The sequence below is a fragment of the Micropterus salmoides genome, unplaced genomic scaffold, assembly GCF_014851395.1.
Source record: "Micropterus salmoides isolate LMB-PRFRI ecotype aquatic unplaced genomic scaffold, ASM1485139v1 Ms_hic_scaffold_10, whole genome shotgun sequence".
In the NCBI taxonomy this organism is placed as follows: Eukaryota; Metazoa; Chordata; class Actinopteri; order Centrarchiformes; family Centrarchidae; genus Micropterus; species Micropterus salmoides.
The window spans coordinates 30,123,422-30,148,567 of record NW_024040041.1 but is presented as its reverse complement, the minus strand read 5'-3'; the positions used below and the strand labels follow the sequence as shown (position 1 = coordinate 30,148,567).

At 41.3% G+C, this 25,146-nt stretch overlaps 1 protein-coding gene and 1 pseudogene across 3 annotated transcripts; both read right to left on the bottom strand.

Moving 5' to 3' along the window:
* Positions 1–656: 656 nt before the first annotated feature.
* On the bottom strand, positions 657–14,919 carry LOC119894907 (pentraxin fusion protein-like). 3 transcript variants are annotated; one of them, XM_038707622.1, is made up of 3 exons: positions 14,908–14,919; positions 2,676–2,883; positions 657–1,122 (listed from the first exon to the last, which is right to left on the bottom strand). In XM_038707622.1, the coding sequence occupies exons 1-3, from the start codon at positions 14,915–14,917 to the stop codon at positions 720–722; spliced, it is 621 nt and encodes a 206-aa protein (XP_038563550.1). In that variant the 5' UTR covers positions 14,918–14,919; the 3' UTR covers positions 657–719. The 3 variants fall into 3 exon arrangements, 2 of the variants coding, with proteins under 2 accessions (XP_038563550.1, XP_038563557.1); XM_038707629.1 differs by lacking the exon at positions 14,908–14,919 and adding an exon at positions 4,442–4,508; XR_005443004.1 differs by lacking the exons at positions 2,676–2,883; positions 14,908–14,919 and adding exons at positions 4,442–4,508; positions 4,638–4,720 and having other exon boundaries at positions 991–1,122.
* A 5,428-nt stretch (positions 14,920–20,347) lies between these two features.
* Positions 20,348–24,543, bottom strand: LOC119894872 (annotated as a pseudogene).
* Positions 24,544–25,146: the final 603 nt, after the last annotated feature.

Sequence of the window (25,146 nt, the reverse complement as noted above, 5' to 3'; positions counted from 1 at the left end):
CTAATCCAACACATCTCTGTTGGAGCGTCCATGTTGATTCCACACTTCACCGAGGTTGGAAGAATGACTTCAGAACAAAATGGGACCATCCGAGGAGCATGTGAATGCACTGTGAGCTGTTTGCAATTCGCAGCCTCACCACTAGATGCCACCAAAACTTACACACTGAACATTTTAATTAGGATAATTAAAGAACTGTAATTTGACTTTGATTGTTGCACTACAGTAATTTTGTATAATTGTATTTTGTTTTCCCCTATTGTTTTTAGTTTTTTCAACACTTTTTATTATAATTTTAAGTTGCTTTTGACATGGCCAGATTAAAATGTCAGGGAGCCCCAGGGCAAAAGTGAACCCTTTCAATCAACCCCATTTCTTTCACTAGCTGTGCAGTCTTTTCTGTGCTTGGAAGCTCCAGATCAGGTACTAATGCATCCTTAGTTTGACATGTTCATGTAATATATTCCACCACAACCTGTTCAGGGTGTTCATCTAATGTCAGCTGGGATTGAGTCCAGCCCCCCCGGTGGTTCTGTACCCAGGGTAAGTGGTTGATGATGAGTGAGTCAGAGAGAGAGATTCCACCACAGGCTTTGCCAGGATAGATTTTATTAATGCCATTGACATTGGTGCACAGACCTGCATTTTGCTCAACAAATGACATTGTGACGTAGCCTACATTATTGCAGCATGCCGTGTCATGTGAGTTAGCATTTTAGTTACAGCTCACGATTAACAACCTCAACCCCATAAATTTTGAGCTGTGTGGTTTCCCAGTCAATGACATTTCCTCTTGTCACTCTCTTCCCTGAGAACATGTCTTGGATCGTGCTGTCTGAGAGGACAGAGTCCCACAAATTAACATCATAGAGCTCCCCAACAAAACTCTGTTTGATATCAAAAGCACCCTGATAAGAATCTGGATCTTGTCCGAGGAGAACCCTGCCTCCGGGGCGGACAGAGTGACCTTTCCTGTAAATTTTGGTCAAGCTTTTCCTCCCGTTCATGAAGAAGGTAGTCGCACCTGAACTGGAGTCCCAGGTGACGCAGAGGTGGGTCTGCAGGGCGCCGAGCTCAGGGACTTTGAAGAAAACAGCATCTCCAGTCAGGTAGAGGGACAATCTAAACACACACATATATAATTAATGTGTATGCATCTTTCAAAACGGTTTCAAAGAGTTAAACTAAACAACATAAAAATATATCAGGGTTAAAAGCCAAAAGAAATATGGAGCCAGGAAGTTGTCAGTGAAATGAGGTCAACACTAACGTGAGCTTACCCGCCCACATCATTCCATCATCAGCCACTCTCTACGTAACAGTCTACTTCTTTTGTTATCTTGTCTGTTTGTCCAAGTTATTGTCTTTACCAGTTGCAGCAGTGTGGCTGTCTTCAACTTCACAAAAAAACCCATTATTTAAGTAGAAGGAATCCTGAAATCCTCACAGACGTTGGCAACGCCGACTACTCCGACAATGACCTCACAGCAGTGACGGTTCCTCAGAATACATGAACAGTTTTCAGTTGTTGCTGGACATTCAATACTCATGTTCTTTCCAGCTGATCATTTATCAATTGCCAATAACATTTATCATTTGCCAATAATGTTCTACATGAATAATCATGTTTAATGTTTTACATTCCTTGTATCAGAGGGAATATTTAGCAAAATGCATATTTGCCAAAACTAACACAGATTAAAAACTGACCTTGCGAGGATGGTTAGGTACCAACATTTCACCTGTTTCTTTATTATTGGTAATAGTAGTAAGATTATTGTTGTTTGTAGTAGTGCAGAATATTGTAATGAGTTTTATCAGTAGTATTGCTTGTAGTAGGTTTGTTTTCAGTAGTGGTGGTGGTTTTGTAGCTGTTCGTAGTATCATTCACATCAGTGCTAATGTTTGTACTAGTAGAAGTATTGGTAGAAACACAATACTAGTGTGGTTAGGAGTACAAGTACTTGTAACAGCAGTAGTTGTCATAGGATTATTGTTAGTAGAAGTATAGCAGAAAATTGCTATTCGTATTGCTTGTAGAGTAAAGCTGATGATACACGGGGCAACTTTTTGAGCAATGTTGCTGGACAATCTTGCTAGTGGCAAGTCCGACTATGTTTTGAACGGATAGTGGCGGTGCGGGGCGGGTGGCGGAGTGGTGGGGGAAGGGGATTACGGTAGTAATTCTTACTCATTACCATTGATGGCAACGTTGCCCTGCACGATTGCTCTAAAAGTTGCTCTGTGTATCATCAGCTTTAGCCTTTGTAGTAGTAGACAAGACAAGGCAGTTTTATCTGCAGTGTACAGCACATTTCAACCACAAATTTAATTCAAAGTGCTTTGCAGCATTAGAAAGCATTAGAATGAGAGTAGTTGTTGTAGTATTGTTAGTAGTAGTAATCTATTTGTAGCAGTAATCTTATTATTGTTAGTAGTAGTGGTGGTAAGATGTTATTTGCTAGTAGTACTAGTAGTAGTGGTATTGTTAGTAGTAGCCTGATGTTTGTGGCAGTAGTAGTGGTGTTTGTAGAGGTACTGCAGTCATTGTAGTAACGTTTGTCTGTAGTAGAAGTGATTGTCTGAGATATATTTTTGTTATGAAAATGGGGACATTTAATGGATTATCTTATCTAAATCCTTAATTTTATCTTAAATTTAGTCAGAGTGTCTACCTGCCGTCCAGTTCACGCCACACATTCAGCTCATCATCGTCCACAGTCCGGTACGCAAAGAGGATGAACTCGCGCTGTCCGCTGAGCTCTGTGGCCACATTCATGCACAGAGTGAAAGCCCTCAGTTCCAGGGGTTTCTGGGGGACGATCTCAACATAATTGGTATTGGTCTCAGTCGGGAATACCAAGGTCTTAATGGCAACACTCCCTGAGAGACAAGAAAAGATCTTGTCAAGAAGCTGTACATAGCAGGCAACATCAGTATGTTTGTCTGAGTCCTAAATATTATATAATAATAACAAGAAGAGCTATTTAAAATTTTGTAAAACTTAAAATACTAAATAGCTTCAGTTGATTAAGAGCTTCCTGTTTGTGTCCTAGATGACTGAGGTGAGAACACGCCCTCTGGGATATGTTCAGGAGACACTGTACAAAATATTACTACTTGAGATTAAAACTACAGCATGTTCACTGAAACAATATGCGTAATCCAGAACAGGGTAGCAGAAAGCAAAATGTCTTGTGTGTTTGGATTTTCTGTTGTTTCTATTTCAGCTAATTTCCTATTTCATCCCTATTAATATATTTATATATAATAAATATATTATATTGTTATTTGACTTGAGACACTGAAAGGAAATCTCTTTCCCCGGCCAACCTGCTGCCCTAAATTTTGTGCATCCACTTTTTTAACTGCATTTATTGCACCCCTTCTCCTCTGTATACATATTCCTCTATTTAAATTTAATGTTTTTAATCACATGCCTCTGGTGCTGCACAGAATCCATTCCATTTCACACAGTTAGTGTAACAAATTAGTGTTATTCATATAGTGTACCATATGTAGTGGTGTTTAAATGCACCTAAAATCAGTAAAATAGATGCAAGAATGTCTTTTCAATATACAGTAAATTGATCGAACAATACATTTTTGTCAGACCAAAGGTCAAACAAAACCTAAAGATACTTTGAAACATTTTTGTTTGAAAAATGACAAACCATTAACCTGTTGCACCTTTTTCCAGGAAAAAAAAAATGCCTAAAATAACATACCCAAAATAAAGCAGGAATAACTCTTCAACCATTTCTGGTCTCCTTTGAAAAGTCTGAAGCTAAGGAACATAAATCCATTGTATATTAATATATTTATTTTACTATTACAGACTACATGGAGGGTCGCCTGGTAAAAAAAGCTATATTTTAATGCAATAAACCATCAAAACCATCAAAAGGAAGCTTATAATGCTACTGAATATCTTGTAATACACTTAGAATGCAATTGTAACTGTAAATCTGATGAAAATAAACTAAAATACAACATATTGTTATCATACAACATTTTCAAAATATACCAGGCGAATGTCCGTATTTTGGCAATATTTAAGCTGATGACACACGTGGCAACTTTTTGAGCAATGTTGCTGGTGTCAAGTCCGACTATGTTTTGAACGGATAGCGGCGGTGCGGGGAGGGTGGCAGAGTGGCAGGCGAAGGGGATTATGGTAGTAATCTTTACTCATTACCGTTGACAGCAACATTGCCCTGCACCGTTGCTCTTAAAGTTGCTCCTTGTATATGTTAATCTATTAGTCTAATGTTAACAATTTCTATCAGTAATTTCGCCCACAGCACCGTTACCACCAGTATCAAATAATCATTTCAGTTTTTGTTTATTTACCTTTAAATGTGCAGACTAATGCCTTCAATTAATAATAAATAAAAAATGTGTCCAGTAACATGCATATGAAAGCTCAAAGTAAAGTTACCAGACAACACTGTGGAGATGGCACAGAGAAAAAGGATTGCTGAAAGTCCCATTTTGTCTTCGTAGACCTGCAGAAAATTAAACAAATTACTTTAAAACTCTTCCCACACATTTTCATGCCATTTTAAGGTATGTAGTTTTTGTGTGTAGGAAGGGTTGGATAAAGACATAAAAGTACAATAAATATGTGTACATACCGTGCTGCTGCAAAGGTCCTGCTACAAACAGAACCTGAACAGGGGTTTTTATGTTGTGATTCCATAAACTCCTCCTCATTAAAACACACGGATGTGCAAATAACAGCCTCTGTAATGTTTTATTCTCCATTAGCTCAGATGATTCTGACTGTTTAGACAAGACTAGATCTTATCAATATACACATCAACGCAGACAAACAGGAATAAAGGCAAATATAAAAAAGGAGTGGTAGACAGTAATTACATTTAAGTACATTTTTCTCAAGTACTGTACAGGATCCAGGCACAATGGGACTGACATATATGTGATCCAAATATTCAAATTGGTGCACTAATAAGCTCCATTCCAAGGAATGAGTTTGGTTTACTAAGTCACAGTTGTCTGACACTGAGCAGCGTACCTTGACCATTGGCGTTAGCCTGATCTGTTTTGACAGGTATCCTTTTTTATTTTGGCACTATCCTTCTGTGTAATTATGTGATCTCCAAGGGAGGTTGGTTACAGTTCCATGGAACTTTAACTTTGTGATAATATTTGCAACTGTTCCAACATCCTGCTGTTTCCATCGTTTGCTGTCTCTGGTCCACCATGTGTGTGGTGCACACAATGATACCAAACATTGCTGTGACCAAACTTCTCCATTTACATAGACTGAATGATTGATTACAAGACTGGAGACGTGTGATGCTAATTTAGGAAACCAATGAGGTTGAAAAATTAGGATAATCCAATTATTTAATATCTTTCTAAGGGGTAACAACAAATGTGTCCCGGCCACCTTAGGAAGAGCAATAATTATCTCTTTTCACAGCTTCTTTGCTTCATTCTGTGACATAAAGGCATGAAAAAAAAATTCAACAGTCCAATCCCGTGCAGACACTGTGGACAGAGGACAAACTACTTTTTATTCGATTTGGTGGGTAAAAGGTTTTTGTGATAATTTGTGCAATGTTTGTACCACGTCGGCAGTTTTACCAGAAACTGCCCCATTCCCATGAAACAGCAGCTCCTCTTATTAGTATGATGGAGCCTGATGGGAGCTGAGTTCGGGGACTCGACACGCAACCACTGATGACCAACATAAGTATTTAGAGTGTTTCTACAGTGTGGTATTAGTATTTTTGCTTAAGTAAAAGATCTGAATGTTTTGTCCATCACTGTAAAAAAAGTAAAGTCCAAAAGCTTTTCAGGGCATTTTCCAGCGACATGCAGCTGAATGAGATGTTTACGTGAAAAAGCTCAAAAATGACTGACAGGACAAGACTTTCAACTCTGCACACGAACGTTTCAAAGGGCGACACAGCTTTTTTATTCTTCCTTAGGATTCATCATGAAGTTATGAAGGAAATATGAACCGCGACAATATAAAGGCCAAACATTACAGTAACAGAACACAACAGACCATGAATTCAACATGAAAGGATTTATTTCATTATAAAAGTACATAACGGCAATAATCTAATTTGCTGAGGGTAATCCTGCTGGAACAGGACCCAGGTTGGGACTGTTTTGTTTCAAATTGGTGCACTAGTAAGCTCCATTCTAAGGAATGAGTTTGGTTTACTAAGTCACAGTTTTCTGACACTGAGCAGCGTACCTTGACCATAGGCGTTAGCCTGATCTGTTTTGACAGGTATCCTTTTTTATTTTGGCACTATCCTTCTGTGTAATTATGTGGTCTCCAAGGGAGGTTGGTTACAGTTCCATGGAACTTTAACTTTGTGATAATATTTACAACTGTTCCAACATCCTGCTGTTTCCATCGTTTGCTGTCTCTGGTCCACCATGTGTGTGGTGCACACAATGATACCAAACATTGCTGTGACCAGAATTCCCCTAAATAGGCTGACTGATTGATTACAAGACTGGAGACGCCTTATACTAATTCAAGAGACAAATGAGGTTGAAAAATCACTAAAATTCAAATTATGTAATATCTTTTCTAAGGGGTACCAACAAATGTGTCCCGGCTACCTTAGGATGAGCATTAATTATCTCTCTTCACCGCTTCTTTGCTTCATTCTGTGACATACCAAAGACATGCTGAAAAATTCAACAGTCCAATCACATGCAGACACTATGGACAGAGGACAAACTACATTTTATTTTATTTGGTGGGTAAAAGTTTTTTGTGATAATTTGGGAAATGTTTGTACTTGATTGGGCTATTTGTGTCAGTCAAATCAGGTCAGCTAAGCAAAAAACTCTAAACTTGTTTCCCAGTTCAGGGGTCGAAAAATTTGACAGGATGTGTGACTGTTTTGTTTCAAAAGGTGCATTCTCTGAACGATCCAAACGGCGTCAGACTAAACCGGCTCCCCCATTTCAAATGACAATACTATTCATTGTTGATTTAGGTATTTTCAAGGGATTTGAACAGCAGAATATCACCACACTTTAACAAGCAGCATGGCTGTTACAAAACACAATAAAACCCTCTACTTTATGTAACTCTGCCACTTTTAAAGGGATAATCAACACCTCATTTAGACACCTGTTACTGCTTCATGTGAAGCTGAGACACCTGTCAATCCTGTTCAATCTTACTACATACGATTAAATGATTGTAGGATACTATTAGTTTTTAAAATGTGTGCTGCCTGGGAGAGGGGTGATTTTGCATTGTTGAGTTATGACAAGTTGATCATCAAACCCAGAAAAAGTTCCTAAACTATGCAAGTCGGACTTTAGGACTAAGGCTGCTTCTAATCACTAATAATAACATTGTGCCCTTTAAATCTTCCAAATAAAGGCTTGGTCACAGCCAGATGGCTTTCTTCAGTGCACTGAGGTATTTAGCAACTCTATTTGAAGACAATACTACCAGCCATGTCTTCCTTCTTTTTCGTGTGGACGCTCTGACAGAGTTTTCATTTAGCGACCTACATGGACACAGAACTGCGAGAAAGTGAGCTGTTATTTGTGAGAACCACATGGTCAGCTAGCCGAAGCTAAATCTGGAGTGCACTCCTATTTGAGTATTTACGGTAAAGGCTCCCACACGGAGCAGCTCTTTGCTCTGCTGTTTCAACAAAAACGCCATTCAGGGTGAAAATTCAACCGTGGTGTTGTGTCGGGAGATGCAGTGACTTAACCAGCGGTGAGTAAGAATATTATGAATGGATCCGGACCCAGCCGCCGTCCTCTCTGGACCACTGACCTATAGCCCATTTATTATTGCAAATTACTACATCGTGACGGAGCTTTTCTTTTTTTAACTCACACAGCTTTTCTAGCATTTACTATACTGGTTTAGCGGCGCAGGAAACTCACAGACCACTCGCATGTGCTCCAATGGTCTCAAGTGATGCTGCTCAGCCAATCAAATCTGTGCTATCTGGTAAGCATTGCGAGTCAGTAGCTGTGAGAGTGAGATAGAGTCATTTTTGGAAACACACAGGGAGAGAGGAGGCGAAAGAGAAAAGAGATTTCACATGGCTTTTAATCAAGAATGTACAGATTCTTACATTTACATTCTTCTCACGGGCAGTTCAAAAGTAGAATATCTCATATAGCTCCAATGCTAGCTGGCAGGACAAGCTAGAGCTTGTAGAACTTGCTAGAGTTTCTCACTGAACAAGAGAAAGTAGGAAAGTGGTAGCTCTATAAGAGGGAATGAAAGAGAAGAGAAGGCATTACAACTGTTCATTTGTTAAGATGTGATGAGTGTTTATTATAAAATTGGTTAAGACAGCACTTCATCACTTCAAGCTAAACTTTTTATTTCATTTTTTTCTGAAACTAAGCACTTTATTTTAGTTTACTTAAATTTAGAATTTATTACTAGAGCAGTTATTATTTATTATCCCTCCAGTTTGATGTGAAAACTGAATATTGTTGAAATATTGTCAGTTGTTGACTAAAAACACATGTTGATACAACTATATGTTATGGCACTGAATGATAAAGCAAGTTAGTCATTTTGATGTTCCAGGCCTTTACTTTGGGAAATTTTCTCTAACTGGACCTCTGTCAATTCTAATTGAATAACCCTGTTGTGATGTGGACAGAGTGGACCCAAACGCAACGCTCAGGAAGAACAGGTTTTATTACAGGGAAAAGAGGGGTTGAGGGAGTGTAGGTGAGGAAGAAGCAGATGCCGGGGAAACACGGGCACGGGGAACCGAGGAGACTGAGACAAGGGAGCCGGGGGGCACTGGGGACCGAGGAAGACAGGAGGCACGGGAGAACTGACCGGGGAGGTTGGGGGAGGAATGTGGTGGCAGGCTGGTTGGCTGGGCACGGGAAAGAGTTGGGAGGACACCGTGGAGGAGGTCCGTGGGGAGAGGGCAGGGTGGCGAGCCCAGCTGACTTGACGGGAGACGAGGGTGAGTGAAACAGGTCTGGAGCAACGACAATCAAGCCAAGATGGTGTGGAGAACCGGGGTTGATATACATACTCAGAGGTTGATTGCTGGCATGTGTGGCAGGCAGAGGAGGTGGCTGACGAGGTGCAGGTGCGGGTTGGGCTCAGGAGCGGAGGGAGAGCACACACAGGGAGAAAGGAGGAGACACAAACAGGCAGGCCAAAACACCAGGGGAAAACAGGATCACAAGCAAAAAAGGAGAAATAAACAGGACACTCACCGTCAGCTGGGCTGCCACCACAACAGGGCCCCCTCCTCAACGGCCGCCTCCAGGAGGGCCTTCCAGTAGGAAGCAGACGTCCGTCAGGGGGGGAGTCACACTAGGGTTCACAGAGACCTGAGCGGGACAGGGCTCGGAGAAATTCAGGCAAATGGGCAGGGCAGAACAGAGGGAACAGGGCCAGACAGGGTGCCTGAGGGCAGAGTAGTGGGACCAGGGAGTTCAGGGGGACGGCCCGAGGGCATGAGGCCGGCGGAGAAGACGTAACCTCTCCAGAGGTCGGGCTAAGGGGGACGAGGGCGAGACCTCCCCGGAGGCAGGGGCAAGACCTCACCGGAGGCTGGGCTGGGGACCAACGGGGAAGGTGGAGTCCCTCTGGAGGCCAGGGACGAGGGCGAGACCTCCCCAAAGGCAGGGGGCGAGGGCGAGACCTCTCCGGAGGCTGGGGATTAGGGTGAGACCTCTCCAGAGGCCGGGGATTAGGGCTGAAGGCCGACAGCGAGACAGCAGTAGGGGGAATCTGGGACGGTCTGCTGGGCTGAGGGCCGGCGCCGAAGCGGGAGCAGGGGGAACCAGAGACGGGGTTGCAGGGTTGGGGGCCGTGGACAGGGAACAAGGAGGTGGCGTGGTCTGGGCGTTTTATAGCGGCTGGGCGACGGCCTTGGTACGAGGAGCAGGGGTCGGCTGGACCACCGGCAGAGTTGAAGCCGGTCGATCCACCAACAGGGCACGAGGAGCAGGGGTTGGCCGGACCACCGGCGGAGTTAAAGCCGGTCGATCCACCAACAGGGCACGAGGAGCGGGAGTAGACCGGACCACCGACGGAGCTGGTGTCGATTGGTCCTCCGACAAAGGACGGGGGGCAGAAGTCGGCCGGACCACCGACGGAGTGAGTGTCGGTAAGTCCCCCGACGGGGCATGAGGAGCAGGCTGAGGGCTAGCGGCGCTAGCAGGCCGGGGAACAGGAGGATCAGATTGGGGACTAGCGGCGCTAGCAGGCCGGGGATCAGAAGAGACAGGTTGGGGGCTAGCGGCTCTAACGGACTTGGGAACAGGCTGAACAGGCCAGGGATCTGGAGAACCTACAGGAGCAGGTGGAAAGGCGCTGGCTAAACATCTGAATACCGTTCCCTACCCGAGGAGCAGACTTGTGGAGGAAGCAGTGAGCCCATGGCGGTAGAGAGTCCCTCAGCCACAGCTTGGCAGCGACTGTGCCCTGAGCCAGTGATCCAAAAACCTCCTGCTCATAGTCATCAACGGCTTCCTTCCAAAAGACCTTCAGTTCGATCAATCAACCTCCAGTTCACACAGATCACGTGAAATGTCTGCAGGGTCCATTACTGGTCTCGTCCTACCATCACAGGGTTCACACCTGGCAGGGGACGCAAAGACGTGCTGGGGGACTCCTTTATAGGTGGAGGGGCTAAGGCGTGGAGGAAGCTGGCGCCCGGGGGGGGGGCAAAATATAATTTAACTACTGTCTACATTACATCAAAAATCCATATCTCAAAATATTAAAATATTAGAGTAAAGAATTAAATGTCAACCTGAGAAGAGCCTTTTATCTCTCAGTCTGGTTCAGTACACACAAGCACAATCATGGGAAAGATTTCAAAATTGACAGTTGTCCAGAAGACAATCATTGACACCCTCCACAAGGAGTGTAAGCCACAGAAGGTCACTCACTGCTGAAAGGGCTGGCTGTTCACAGAGTCTGGATCAAAGCATATTCATGGAAAGTTGACTGGAAGGTTAAAGTGTGGTAGGAAAAGGTGCACAGGCAACAGGGAGGACTGCAGCCTTGAGACTTTGTCTCTTTGACTGGGGGACTGAGGATGGAGTCAGTGCATCAAGAGCCACCAGACACAGATGGGTCCAGGAAATGAGCTGCAAGTGTCACATTCCTACGGTCAAGCCACTCCTGAACCAGAGACAACGTCAGAAGTTTCTTTCTTTCTTTCTGGTCTAAGGAGAAAAATAACTGGTACGTTGCTCAGTGGCCCAAAGTCCTCTTTTCAGATGAAAGTAAATTTTCCATTTCATTTAGAAATCAAGGTCCCAAAGTTTAGAGGATGAGTGGAGAGGCAAAGAATCCAATTTGCTTGAGTCCAGAATGAAGTTCCCACAGTCTGTGAGGACTTGAGGTGCCATGTCATCTGCTAATGTTGGTCCACTGTGTTTTATCAATTCCAGAGTCAATGAAGGAGATTTTAGAGCACTTCATGCTTCCATCTGCTGACAAGCTTTATGGAGGTGCGATGCTGATTTCCTTATCCAGACGGACTTGGCACCTGACCAAAGTGCCAAAACCACTAGTAACTGCTTTGCTGACCATGATATTACTGTGCTTGGTTGGCCAGCCAACTTGCCTGACATGGACTCCATAGAGAGCTTCTGGGTTATTGCCAAGAGGAACATGAGAGACATCAGACCCATTGATCGAGACGAGGTGATGGCCGCTATGAAAGCAACCTGGACTTCCATAACACCTCGGCAGTGTTGATTGGCTATTATTTGCGACGTGTAAACAATAAGATTGAGCAAATAAATATATATATATATACAAAAACACAAACCTAGAGAGAGAAGGGGTTTCGGGGTGCATCAACCCGGTCTAGAAGTAGAAGGGTGTGTGTTGCCTAAAACATTTTGTGTTAAACCCATACAACAGGTGGACATAGTCAAATTGCCTGGCCTTGTCCTCAACAGTCAACTGTCATGAACTGAGTATTGCAGTCTCAAGAAAGTTTTCTCCTTATGCACAATCACACATGCAGGGAAATTTCAGAAATAATATATTGCAAGACAGTGGCATACCATTGGAGGACTGTAGAGGCCAATGTTATGATTATGGAGCCAATGTGTTAGGAAAGGTGAAAGGAGTTTAATCCTAAAAAAAACACACTGGGTGTCAGCTAGAGCTGATGGCTGGAAAAGCAGTGTGAGGTGTCGCTATGACGACCAGCTACAGTGAGTTGGTAATATATCTGCAATGGAAAACGGAGGACTGGGCACCAGAGCAAGCTGAGTAAAGTGGAGGCGATTCGAGCTGGTACCATCCAGTGGAAAACAGGCAAAACTTACCCTCGATCATTGTGGCACTATACAATGTGTGTGACAAGTGAAGCCAAGTCTGAGGCAATTTGTCTGAAGAATTATTTCAAGATGTGTGTTGCTTTTTTGTTTGATGTAAAGCACTTTGAATTGCCTTATTGTTGAAATGTGCTATACATATAAACTTGCCTTGCACTTACAGATGAAGAGCACTTTTTAAATCAGCACAGTAAAGTGCAATGACAATAAAACACACATACAACAAATAACAAGATACATGATCAAAGCAAGAAATTAAAATACAGAAAAAGGAATAAATAAATGAATTTGACTTCAATGAGGAAGGGCTCTTTAAAATGTATGTTTCATGTTTATGATCCACTAGGGAAGCAGCAGATGGCAGTATTTGCTTTGCCATTCGGTCAGATCAGGATCTCTGTTTGTCTGAGTTCAGCTGGAGGAAAGTATTTGACATCCAATTTTTGGACATCACAGAGGCAGTCAGTAAGAGAAATTCCAGGGTCTGTGGATCTGACAGGCAAGTACATCTGTGTGTCATCAGCATAAACACAAAAAGAGACACCATGTTTCTGAATATTGTGTCCAAGAAGAGGCATATACAAGGAAAATAAAATGGGTCCTGAGACCTCATTTGACCATAGCAAAGATACCTTTTATTGACAAAAGAGGGTTGAAATGTGGTAAGATTTCAAACTGTGCCGAATTATTATTACTTGTTTAAATGTGTAATGAATTCATTAGTGTCTACCCTAATCACAGACTCATGTGTACAGTTGTTAGCTCCAGTAAACATTTTTCAACAGATGTGTGAGAGACATGGACCAGGAGAGGAAGGGGGCCCAGAGAGACTTTTTATATATAGCACCCAGAATTTTGTGCTACGGCCCTGAGACACTATAACAAATAGAATTGGCTGCAGTGTTTTTCCAGGTTGGGTGTAATAAATTAAGAACAAGGCTTTGGAATGAGTTATAATTTATTCAATTATAATTTATTTACTCTAATACTAACAATCTGGTTGATAATTTCAGTGCGATCTGCTTGTCCTTATTAAATGTTACAGCACCCCTTAAAGTTAAGTTTAAGTCCAGAGAAAAGCAGCCTTGGCTTCAGAACAAGGCAAGGCAAGTTTATTTGGATAGCACATTTCAACAACAAGGCAATTCAAAGTGCTTTACATTAAACATAAAAGCAACATAAGTTAAAAGAGTTAAATGGAAAATAAAAACAGGCTAAGGGGTTGAGGAAATAATCGAGTTACAATTGTTTTGAAAAGAGAATAAACAGAGAAGTACACTTAATCTACTCTCTCTAACTAGTCTGTACTTGGGTCCATAGCAATCTTTGGGTCCACTGAAACTCCAAAAACCCTCGGACACTACAGAGAAACCAGGACATGTCTGTCCGCAGGCCACTTTGATCCTCTGGACGCACTTGCGCGTTTACAGGTGGACAGAGGTTCCTGCAAATCACTCAGGCGCGAGATTTAAGACCACTTCCTTCACTCTGTTCAATCTCACTCTCATTATCTTTTCACTCAATTACCTACTCATTTCTCACTGTGTAAATATTTAATTAAAAGCAATGGAAAAAGAAAAGTCTTCAGTCTTAATTGACTTGAACTGACAGTTTCAGTAGACCTGCAGTTATCTGGGAGTTTGTTCCAGATATACGGAGCATAATAACTGAACGCTGCTTCTCCTTGTTTAGTTTTGACTCTGGGGACAGAAAGCAGACCTGCCCCAGACGACCTGAGAGGTCTGGATGGTTCGTAACGAAGCAGAAGATCAGAAATGTATTTTGGCCCTGCTTTCTAAACTAACAGCGGGATTTCAAAATCAATTCTTTGACATACAGGAAGCCAATGTAAAGACCTCAGAACTGGAGTGATGTGATCCACCTTTTTGGTCTTAGTGAGGACTCGAGCACCAGAATTCTGAATCAGCTGCAGCTGTCTGATGGATTTCTTAGGGAGCCCTGTAAGGACACTGTTATAGTAGTCGAGTTGACTGAAGATAAATGCATGGATAAGTTTTTCCAGGTCTGCTCAGACATAAGTCCTTTAATCCTTGATTGATTCTTCAGGTGATAGTAGGCTGACTTTGTAATTGTCTCAATGTGGCTCCTCAAATTCAGGTCTGAGTCCATGACTACACCAAGATTTCTGGCTTTGTGGTTCTTAACATTACAGATTGAAGTCGAGGGCTTACTTTAAATTGTTCCTCCCTGGCTCCAAAAACAACAACTTCAGTTTTATCTTTGTTTAATTGAAGAAAATTCTGGCACATCCAATCGACCTGGTGGTAGTCGCACCACCGTGCCGCCCAGGCCCCATGGTGATGTTTTAAAATGTCTTGTTTTTGCCCAACCAAAAGTCAAACAAAATCTTAAGATACTTTTAACCATTTTTTGCTCAAAAAATAACAAACCATAAAAATCGCTATAAAGATAGGTGATCATCAACTCATTGATTAATCAACAAACCATTTTAGCTTTAGTTTATTTACCTTTAAATGTGCAGACTAATACCTTCAATTAAACATAAAGCATTATATTTAGACATTCACTGACACGAAGACTCAAAATAAAGGTATATAATTACTGTACCGGCCAACATTGTGGAGATGGCACCGAGAAAAATGATGGCTGAAAGTCCCATTTTGTCTCCGTAAACCTGCAGAAAATTAAACAAATTTATTTTTAAAATCTTTACACACATTTTCATGGAGTTTTAACTTATACGCAGTGTCAGTGGTTTTTGTGTGTAGGAAGGGTTATATAAAGATATAAAAGTACAATGAAACTGTGTACATACCGTGCTGCTGCAAAGCTCCTGCTACAAACAGAACCTGAACAGGGTTTTTATGTTGTGATTCCACGAACTCCTCCCCAGTACAACACACGGACATGTAAATTACAGCCTCTATAATTCTTTGTATCTTATCTATTAGATTGAGATCAGATGAATCTGACTGTTTAGACAAGACTAGATCTTATCAATGTACACAAAAGGGCAGACAAACAGAACTAAATATAAAAAAGGAGTGGTGGACAGTAACAATATGTACTCAAGTACTGTACTTCAATCAATCTATTAATAGAGAAATTAATCAGCAAATGAATCCATTATTAAAATAATCATTAGTTGTTGTCTGATCCAAAACTGTTCAAAGTGAGCTTCAGCTCAGGAACTGGAGCGGTACAATCCTGCTTTTACATTAATGCGCGAATAATCATAATCTAATGATATAATATACAATAGCACAACAGTCACAGGGGACATTTTAATGTACTTTTACTTTTTAATACTTAAAGTACACATTCAATTTCAATTTCAATTTTATTTATATAGCGCCAAATCACAACAACAGTTATCTCACAGCGCTTTTCATAAAAGAGCAGGTCTAGACCGTACTCTATGATGCTATTTACAGAAGCCCAACAGTTCCCACCAAGAGCAGCACTAGGCTACAGAGGCAAGGAAAAACTTCCTTTTAAGAGGCAGAAACCTCGAGTAGAACCATGGCTCAGGGTGGGCGGCCATCGGCCTCGACCGGTTGGGGTGAAGGAGAGAGAGGGAGAGAGAGAGAGAGAGAGAGAGAGAGAGGGAGAGGGAGAGGGAGTGGGAGAGAGAGAGAGGGAGAGGAAGAGGAACAGAGAGAAAAAGAGAGGGATGTAAGGAGAGAGAGAGGGAGAGGGAGGCAGCCTACACAATATACACACAGAGGTACAGACAGTAAAGGTGATGTTGCTATAGACTAAATGAAAAATGGTACAGATATTTATAGTAGTGTTAATGGTAACAGTCGTAATGTTAATGATTATAATAACAATAATAACAATAAGACTATAGTCGTTGCAGCAGAGGGTGTCGAGCAGGAACACGGGGGCAGCAGGTGACCCGCAACCACAGATCCAGACTCCACAGCTCCAGAGTCAGAAAACCTGCAGGAAGTGATAGGAGAGAGAGGAGAGGGACGAGAAAGCACAAGACTACCAGAAAGGGGAGAAGTTGTGTTAGTAACATGCAATAATGGGATGAGGTTGCATAAAGAGGGAGAGAAAGTAGAGGAGAGAGGAGCTCAGTGCATCATGGGAAATCCCCCGGCAGTCTAGGCCTATATTGGCATAACTAAGGGATGGTTCAGGAATCACCTGAGCCAGCCCTAACTATAAGCTTTATCAAAGAGGAAAGTCTTAAGCCTACTCTTAAATGTGGAGATGGTGTCTGCCTCCTGAACCCAAACTGGAACCTGGTTCCACAGGAGAGGAGCTTGATAGCTGAACACTCTGGCTCCTAGTCTACTTTTGGAGACTCTAGGAACCACAAGTAACCCTGCATTCTGGGAGCGCAGTGCTCTGGTGGGGTAGTAAGGTACTATGAGCTCTTTAACATAAGATGGTGCCTGACCATTAAGAGCTTTGTAGGTAAGAAGAATGATTTTAAATTCTATTCTGGATTTTACTGGAAGCCAATGCAAAGAAGCTAAAACAGGAGAAATGTGATCTCTTTTCCTGGTTCCTGTCAGAACACGTGCTGCAGCATTCTGGATCAGCTGAAGAGTCTTAATGGACTTTTTCGAGCAGCCTGATAATAAGGAGTTGCAGTAATCCAGCCTAGAAGTAACAAATGCATGGACTAGTTTTTCTGCATCATTTTTAGACAGGATGTTCCTGATTTTCGCAATTTTCCTTGAAATTTGCTTAATGTGAGACTTAAACGACATGTCCTGATCAAAGATAACTCCAAGATTCCTCACAGTGGTGCTGGAGGCCAGGGCGATGCCATCCAGGGAAACTATATCTTTAGATAATGCGTCACGGAGGTGCTTAGGCCCCAGAACAATAACTTCAGTTTTATCTGAGTTTAACATTAGAAAATTACAGGTCATCCAGGTTTTAACATCCTGAAGGCACATTTGAAGTTTAGCTAACTGATGAGTTTCATCTGGCTTGATCGATAGATATAACTGAGTATCATCTGCATAACAATGAAAGCTTATGGAATATTTCCTGATAATATTGCCTAAAGGAAGCATATATAAAGTGAAGAGGATTGGTCCGAGGACAGATCCTTGAGGATTCCTCGTCATACTTGCATACCTTTTACTTCAACGGTTGAGAACAGGACACCCAAGGATGCATTGGCACACTACGAATGATGTATCCCATGCCCAGTTGACCCAAATTTTTACCCTGGGCAAGATTTACCTACCATACAAGAGAACCCCCACCGGTGAATGTCTACCACTCCCAACAACAAAGCAAATCTCGAGAAGAGCTCACCACCTGTTGGCACAAGGGACAGTCTCTAACATCTCTGCCTGTGTTTTTGTGATTTTTACTTGCAACAGAGTATTCTACAGTGTGGTATTAGTACTTTCACTTAAGTAAAGGATCTGATTACTTTGTCCATCACAATAAAAAAGGAACGTCCAGGTATTATAAAGTGGCATTTTCCAGAAACATGCAGCTGAATTAGATGCATGTGAAAAAGCTCCAAAATGACTGACAGGACAAGACTTTCAGCTCTGCACACAACGTTTCAAAGAATGACACAGCTTTTATTTCTTCCTTAGGATTCAAAAAATTTTGACCAGCGTTGATCTTCGAGTTCAGCCTTATCTCTTTTGGCAGGTATTCTTGGTTCTTTTTGCACCATCCTTCTGTTCAATTATGGGGTTGATTTACGCCTCTCCCCGTTAGGTTGGTGACAGTTATTATCATTTATGGTTTATTTTATTAATATTATTATATTTATTAGTTCCAAGGACCTTAAACGTCTTGATAATATTTGTGTTGTGACAGGAACATCCAGCTGTCTGGATTTAGATTTGAAGATGCTTGTCTATTGTTTTCTTGCTAATCTCCTCAGACAGCTCTAGCTTAAACACAGCTGTCTGACATGACATACCTTGACCTTTGAGTTCAGCCTGATCTCTGTTGGCAGGTTTCCTTGGTTCATTTTGCACCATCCTTCTGTTGAGTTGTGGAGTTCCCTCTAAAAATTCTCCCAGGGAGGTTGGTTACAGATCCATGGACCTTAAACTTGTTGATAGTATTTGCAACTGTTTCCACATCCAGCTCTCTGGAGATGGTCTTGTAGCCTTTGCCATCACCATACTGTCTATTGTTTTCTTTCTGATCTCCTCAGACAGCTCCCTCCTTTGCTGTCTCTGGTCCAGACTCAGTGTGATGCACACGATGACTCTGAAATACTAACTGAAAAAAACCAATAAGGTTGATTTGCTTCTGTTGTGACATACCAAAGGCATGCAGGGAAATGCTCACAACTGAGAAGTCGAACAAGGAAGCGTTTAAAATGACTTTAGTAAAATTGGTCGAGATGAAAATGAAGGATGAATTTGAAGATGGGTGTGGGCCGACTTTTTATATACAGTCTCTGGGTCCGACCCATAAGTCCTGAGTAGTCGTGCGTTGGAACATCAACATGACTGACGTTGCAGCTGGTGTGATCTCGTCATAAGATGGCCTGTAGCTGTATGATGGTTTTACGATCACCTGAACTTCTACTATTAAAACAGGTAATGGGAAAGATGCTTTATTTTTCTTCTTTAACATGTATATATCCGCGGAACTAAAGGCTCTGAGGGGCCTTCGGATTCCTTCCGAAAATAGTGTGCAAAATACTAGTTGCTCCAGAGGCGTGCGACCTCTGACATACATAGCAGTTGTAAGTCGCTTTGGATAAAAGCGTCAGCTAAATTAATAAATATAATGTACATGTAACTATGTTTTCAGTGGTGTATAGATACCTTACATAATGAACCGTTGTTTTTATTACCTTAGAATAAACCATTTAAATCTACATACACAGCAGGTTCCCCTGACATGGAAGTCGCCATGTTGCACCGCCATGTTTCTACAGTAGCCCAAATGGACAAACTGCTCTACATAATGAACCGTTATGTTTTTATTACCTTAGAATAAACCATTTAAATCTACATACACAGCAGGTCCCCCTGACATGGAAGTCGCCATGTTGCACCGCCATGTTTCTACAGTAGCCCAAATGGACAAACTGCTCTACAGAGCACGTTTCCTCACCACATTGAATAACTAAAAGAAGAAAAAGAAGAAGTAGAAGTAGTAGTCGTTGTCTGGTTTATTAGAAGTAAGAAGAGAAGTGAAAATCAACCACCGTCGTTTCTCCTGCGCGATGGAAAGGGAGGGTTGAACGGTGACTGATGCATTCATGTGGTACATGGGACACAAAGAAGTAGAACAACTACTAAGAATACTAACAATACTACTAACAATAACTAAGAAAACACAAATAATAAAAACTAGTCTATATTATATAAACATATTAAAAGAAGACCATTTTTGGTTTTCACAGCCTTTTTGTTGTTGGATTTTGAAATTAAATTGATATAAGATATCGTAGATGTCTGTGTTTATATGCTCTGATACTGCTAATCCAACACATCTCTGTTGGAGCGTCCATGTTGATTCCACACTTCACCGAGGTTGGAAGAATGACTTCACAACAAAATGGGACCATCCGAGGAGCATGTGAATGCACTGTGAGCTGTTTGCAATTCGCAGCCCTCAACACTAGATGCCACCAAAACTTACACACTGAACATTTTAATTAGGATAATTAAAGAACTGTAATTTGACTTTTTTGATTGTTGTACTACAGTAATTTTGTATAATTGTATTTTGTTTTCCCCTATTGTTTTTGTAGTTTTTTTCAACACTTTTTATTATAATTTTAAGTTGCTTTTGACATGGCCAGATTAAAATGTCAGGGAGCCCCAGGGCAAAAGTGAGGTGCTGGAACTCTTTCAATCAACCCCATTTCTTTCACTAGCTGTGCAGTCTTTTCTGTGCTTGGAAGCTCCAGATCAGGTACTAATGCATCCTTAGTTTGACATGTTCATGTAATATATTCCACCACAACCTGTTCAGGGTGTACGCCGCCTTTCATCTGATGTCAGCTGGGATTGAGTCCAGCCCCCCCGGTGGTCCTGTACCCAGGGTAAGTGGTTGATGATGAGTGAGTCAGAGAGAGAGATTCCTCCACAGGCTTTGCAAGGATAGATTTTTATTAATGCCATTGACATTGGTGCACAGACCTGCATTTTGATCAACAAATTACGTTGTGACGTAACCTACATTATTGCAGCATGCCGTGTCATGTCTGTTAGCATTTTAGCTACAGCTCACGATTAACAAGATCTACCTCCCCATTAATTTTGAGCTGTGTGGTTTCCCAGTCGAAAACATTTCCTCTTGTCTCTCTCTTCCCTGAGAACATGTCATGGATCGTGCTGTCTGAGAGGACAGAGTCCCACATATTAACATCATAGATCTCCCCAACAAAACTCTGATTGATATCAAAAGAACCCTCATAAGTATCTGGATCTTGTCCGAGGAGAACCCTGCCTCCGGAGCGGACAGAGTGACCTTTCCTGTAAATTTTGGTCAAGCTTTTCCTCCCGTTTATGAAGAAGGTAGTCGCACCTGAACTGGAGTCCCAGGTGACGCAGAGGTGGGTCTGCAGGGCGCCGAGCTCAGGGACTTTGAAGAAAACCCCGTGTCCACTTCCAGTCAGGTAGAGGGACAATCTAAACACACACATATATAATTAATGAGTATGCATCTTTCAAAACGGTTTCAAAGAGTTAAACTAAACAACATAAAAATATATCAGGGTTAAAAGCCAAAAGAAATATGGAGCCAGGAAGTTGTCAGTGAAATGAGGTCAACACTAACGTGAGCTTACCCGCCCACATCATTCCATCATCAGCCCCTCTCTACGTAACAGTCTACTTCTTTTGTTATCTTGTCTGTTTGTCCAAGTTATTGTCTTTACCAGTTGCAGCAGTGTGGCTGTCTTCAACTTCACAAAAAACCCCATTATTTAAGTAGAAGGAATCCTGAAATCCTCACAGACGTTGGCAACGCCGACTACTCCGACAATGACCTCACAGCAGTGACGGTTCCTCAGAATACATGAACAGTTTTCAGTTGTTGCTGGACATTCAATATTCATGTTCTTTCCAGCTGATCATTTATCAATTGCCAATAATGACACGTTGTACATTCACAACTAATCATGTTTAATGTTTTACATTCTTTGTATCAATCAGGGAATATTTCGCCAGACTCACCTGACCTTGCGAGGATGGTTAGGTACCAACAGTTTTGTAGTAGTAGTAGTAGTCGTCAAGACAAGGCAGTTTTATTTACAGTGTACAGCACATTTCAACCACAAATTTAATTCAAAGTGCTTTGCAAAGGAAAGCATTTGAATGACAATAGTAGTATTGTTAGTAGTAGTTATGTATTTATAGCAGTAATCATATTATTATTAGGAGTAGTAGTAGTAGTGGTAGTTAGATGTTAATAGCTAGTAGTACTAGTAGTAGTGGTGTTTGTAAAAGTACTGTTAGTAGCAGTCATTGTAGTAACGTTTGTCTGTTTGTGGTAGAAGTGGTTGTATGAGATACATTTTTGTCATGAAAATGGAGACATTTAATGTAATTTAATCACTTAAATCCTTAATACTATCTTAAATGCAGAATATCGGCATGTTGTTGGCTGTCAGAGTGTCTACCTGCCGTCCAGTTCACGCCACACATTCAGCTCATCATTGTCCATAGTCCGGTAAGCAAAGAGGATGACCTCACGCCTTCCGCTGAGCTCTGTGGCCACATTCATGCACAGAGTGAAAGCCCTCAGTTCCAGGGTTTCTGGGGCACCATCTCAACATAATTGGTATCGTCTCAGTCTGGAATACCAAGGTCTTAACGGCAACACTCCCTGAGAGACAAGGAACAGATCTTGTCAAGAAAATGTAAACAGCAGGCAACATCAGTATGTTTGTCTATTTGGTTGTCTTAAATGGTTATTCAAAGTTATGGTATTTCAAAGCAAATTTCATGAAACGTAAAATCACAAAAGAGCTTCAGTTAATCAAGAGCTTCCTGTTTGTGTCCTAGTTGACTGAGGTGAGAATGCGCCCTCTGAGATATGTTCAGTCTACAAAATATAATTACTTCAAATGAATAATGTTTTCACGGAAACATTATCTTTGAATCAGAATAGGATAGTTTTAGTCTTTGATTTGAACATTTGTCGAGATGCTTTTGCGTTCCTCAGGGCTACAAACAGCATTACGTAAAGCTGGCATAATCACTTCCCATGCATCGTAATTGTCCGCACATTTCAACGTGGCGCAACATTGTTATTGTTACTGTATAATTTCTCTGCTTCAACTCGTTTGCCACAAGCAAAATTTCTTGTTTGCTGCAGTTAGGATTTTCTTTTGTTTCAAATTTGATCCAATGTCCTATTTGTACTGGAAAATAACATGTTCTGGAAAACGTTTCAGTCTGGTTTCAGGAAGTACCACAGCACTGAGACTGCCATGCTTAAAGTCACCAATGACCTTTCAATGTCTGCTGATGAAGGCATGTGCTCAGTCCTGGTACTCCTGGATCTTAGCGCTGCTTTTGACACCATTGATCACAACATCATGTTAGACAGACTGAGGCACTGGGTGGGGATCTCTGGTACGGCCCTAGAATGAATAGGATTCATCCTACCTGTCAAATAGGAAGTTTTGCGTGTCTGTAAACAACTATGTCTCTTCGTTCTGTCCAGTTAAATATGGTGTGCCTCAGGGGTCGGTCTTAGGACCCATTTTGTTTTCCTTGTATCTGCTTCCCCTTGGACATATTATTCATAAACATGGTATTTCTTTTCATATTTATGCTTTATGCATATTTATTGATGACACACAAATATACTTGCCCATCTGATCCACAGACCCTGGAATGCTGAGTTCACTTAACAACTGCCTTTGTGAAGTTAAAAAATAGATGTCAAATAATTTCCTCCAACTGAACTCAGACAAAACAGAAATCCTGGTCATCGGGTCTCAGCAGATGGCCATCTGCTGGTTCCCTAGTAAATCACATTAAGCCTGTGGCAAAGAACCTTGGTGTTTGGTTTGATAGTAATTTAAATTTCGAGCAGCACACCACAAAGCTTGTTCAATCATGTTTTTATCAACTTAGAAATATAGCAAAAATTCGATCTATGTTAACTTTTAAGGACACCGAGACCATTTTACACGCCTTCATCTCATCACGCCTGGATTATTGCAACAGCCTTTTCACCTGTTTAACCCAAAAATCTACTGATCGACTCCAGACTGTCCAGAACTCAGCTGCCAGGCTTTTAACCAGAACAAAGAAATATGACCACATTACTCCTATTTTAGCTTCATTACACTGGCTCCCAGTATGTTTTAGAATTGACTTGATTACTTTTAAAGCTCTTCATGGCCTCTCGCCTTGTTATATTTCTGACCTTTTAGTCCCATACGCACCAGCACGTACCTTGAGATCCTCGGGCAGAGGTCTGCAGTCTGTTCCAGAGTCTCGACTGAAAACTAAAGGGGACAGAGCGTTTGCTGTCAGGGCCCCGAGGCTCTGGAACAGCCTGCCCGAGGAAATCAGGTCGGCTGAGTCAGTCTTTCTTAAAACATACTTTTATAGGAGAGCCTTTCCCGATCTTATTTGACTTTATTTTATCCCTTTTATTTTATTGTATTTTACTAATTTTATATTTTATCTTAAACGTGTATTTTAGTCTTTTCAATGTTTTCATGCTTTTATCTTGTATTGTTTTTGTATTATTGTCTTTACACTTGTTAAAGCACTTTGTAACTTGTTTTTGAAAAGTGCTCTATAAATAAAGAATGTTAGTATTATTTCATCACTATTGATATATTTATGTATTTTAAATATATTATGTTGGTATTTGACTTGTAACACTGCCAACCTGCTGCCCTAAATGTTGTGCATCCACAGGTTTAGCTGCATTTATTTCCTCCTTCTCCTCAACATCTTCAACACATCAACATATTCCTAAATTGAAAGTAAATGCCTTTTAATCATGTTCATGTCTGTTTGACAAATTTATTAGCACCATGTAGGCATATGCTGCAGTTGATATAACACACAATATACACTTCCATTTACACTTGGAAGTAGTGGTGTTTAAATGCATCTAAAGAGTCTGTTTATTTATCTTTAAATTTGCAGACTAATGCTCTTCAAATTAAAATAAAACGTCGCATTTATGCATCCACTGATATGCACATGAAGACTCAAACGAGAAGTATATAATTACTGTACCAGCCAACATTGCGGATAAGGCACTGAGAAAAAGGATGGCTGAAAGTCCCATTTTGTCTCTGTAAACCTGCAGAAAATAAGACACTTTTGAACTCTTTCCACACATTTTCATGCAAGTTTAGGTTAAATGCAGTGTCAGTAGTTTCTGTGTGTGAAAAGAGTTACAGAAAGATATAAAAGTACAATAAAACTGTGTACATACTGTGTTGCTGCAAAGGTCCCGCTACAAACAGAACCTGAACACAGGTTTTTATGCTGTTTTTCCACAAACTCCTCCCCATTACAACACACGGATATGCAAAAACAGCCTCTTTAGACAAGACTGGATCTTATCAGTGTACACAAAAGGGCAGACAAACCGAACTAAAGGCAAATATAAAAAAGTAAAGTCCAGGTATTACAAAGTGGCCTTCTCAGGGCATTTCCCAGCAACAAACAGCTGAATCAGGACAGCAAACTTCAGGGGGGACAAAAGACCACACTGGTCAAAATGCAGCCTTTAAAGCCAACCATCAATATTCTGATCCTACTAAAAATGTATTCCTCTTGGGCCATTTCCATATAGTGATTCACACGGTGACATGTGATTTTGGTCACAGTTCAAAAACACCTGTATTTCTTGAGGACGCTTAAGAAGACCAAATTCCCACGGCAAGTTCTTGTCAGCTTT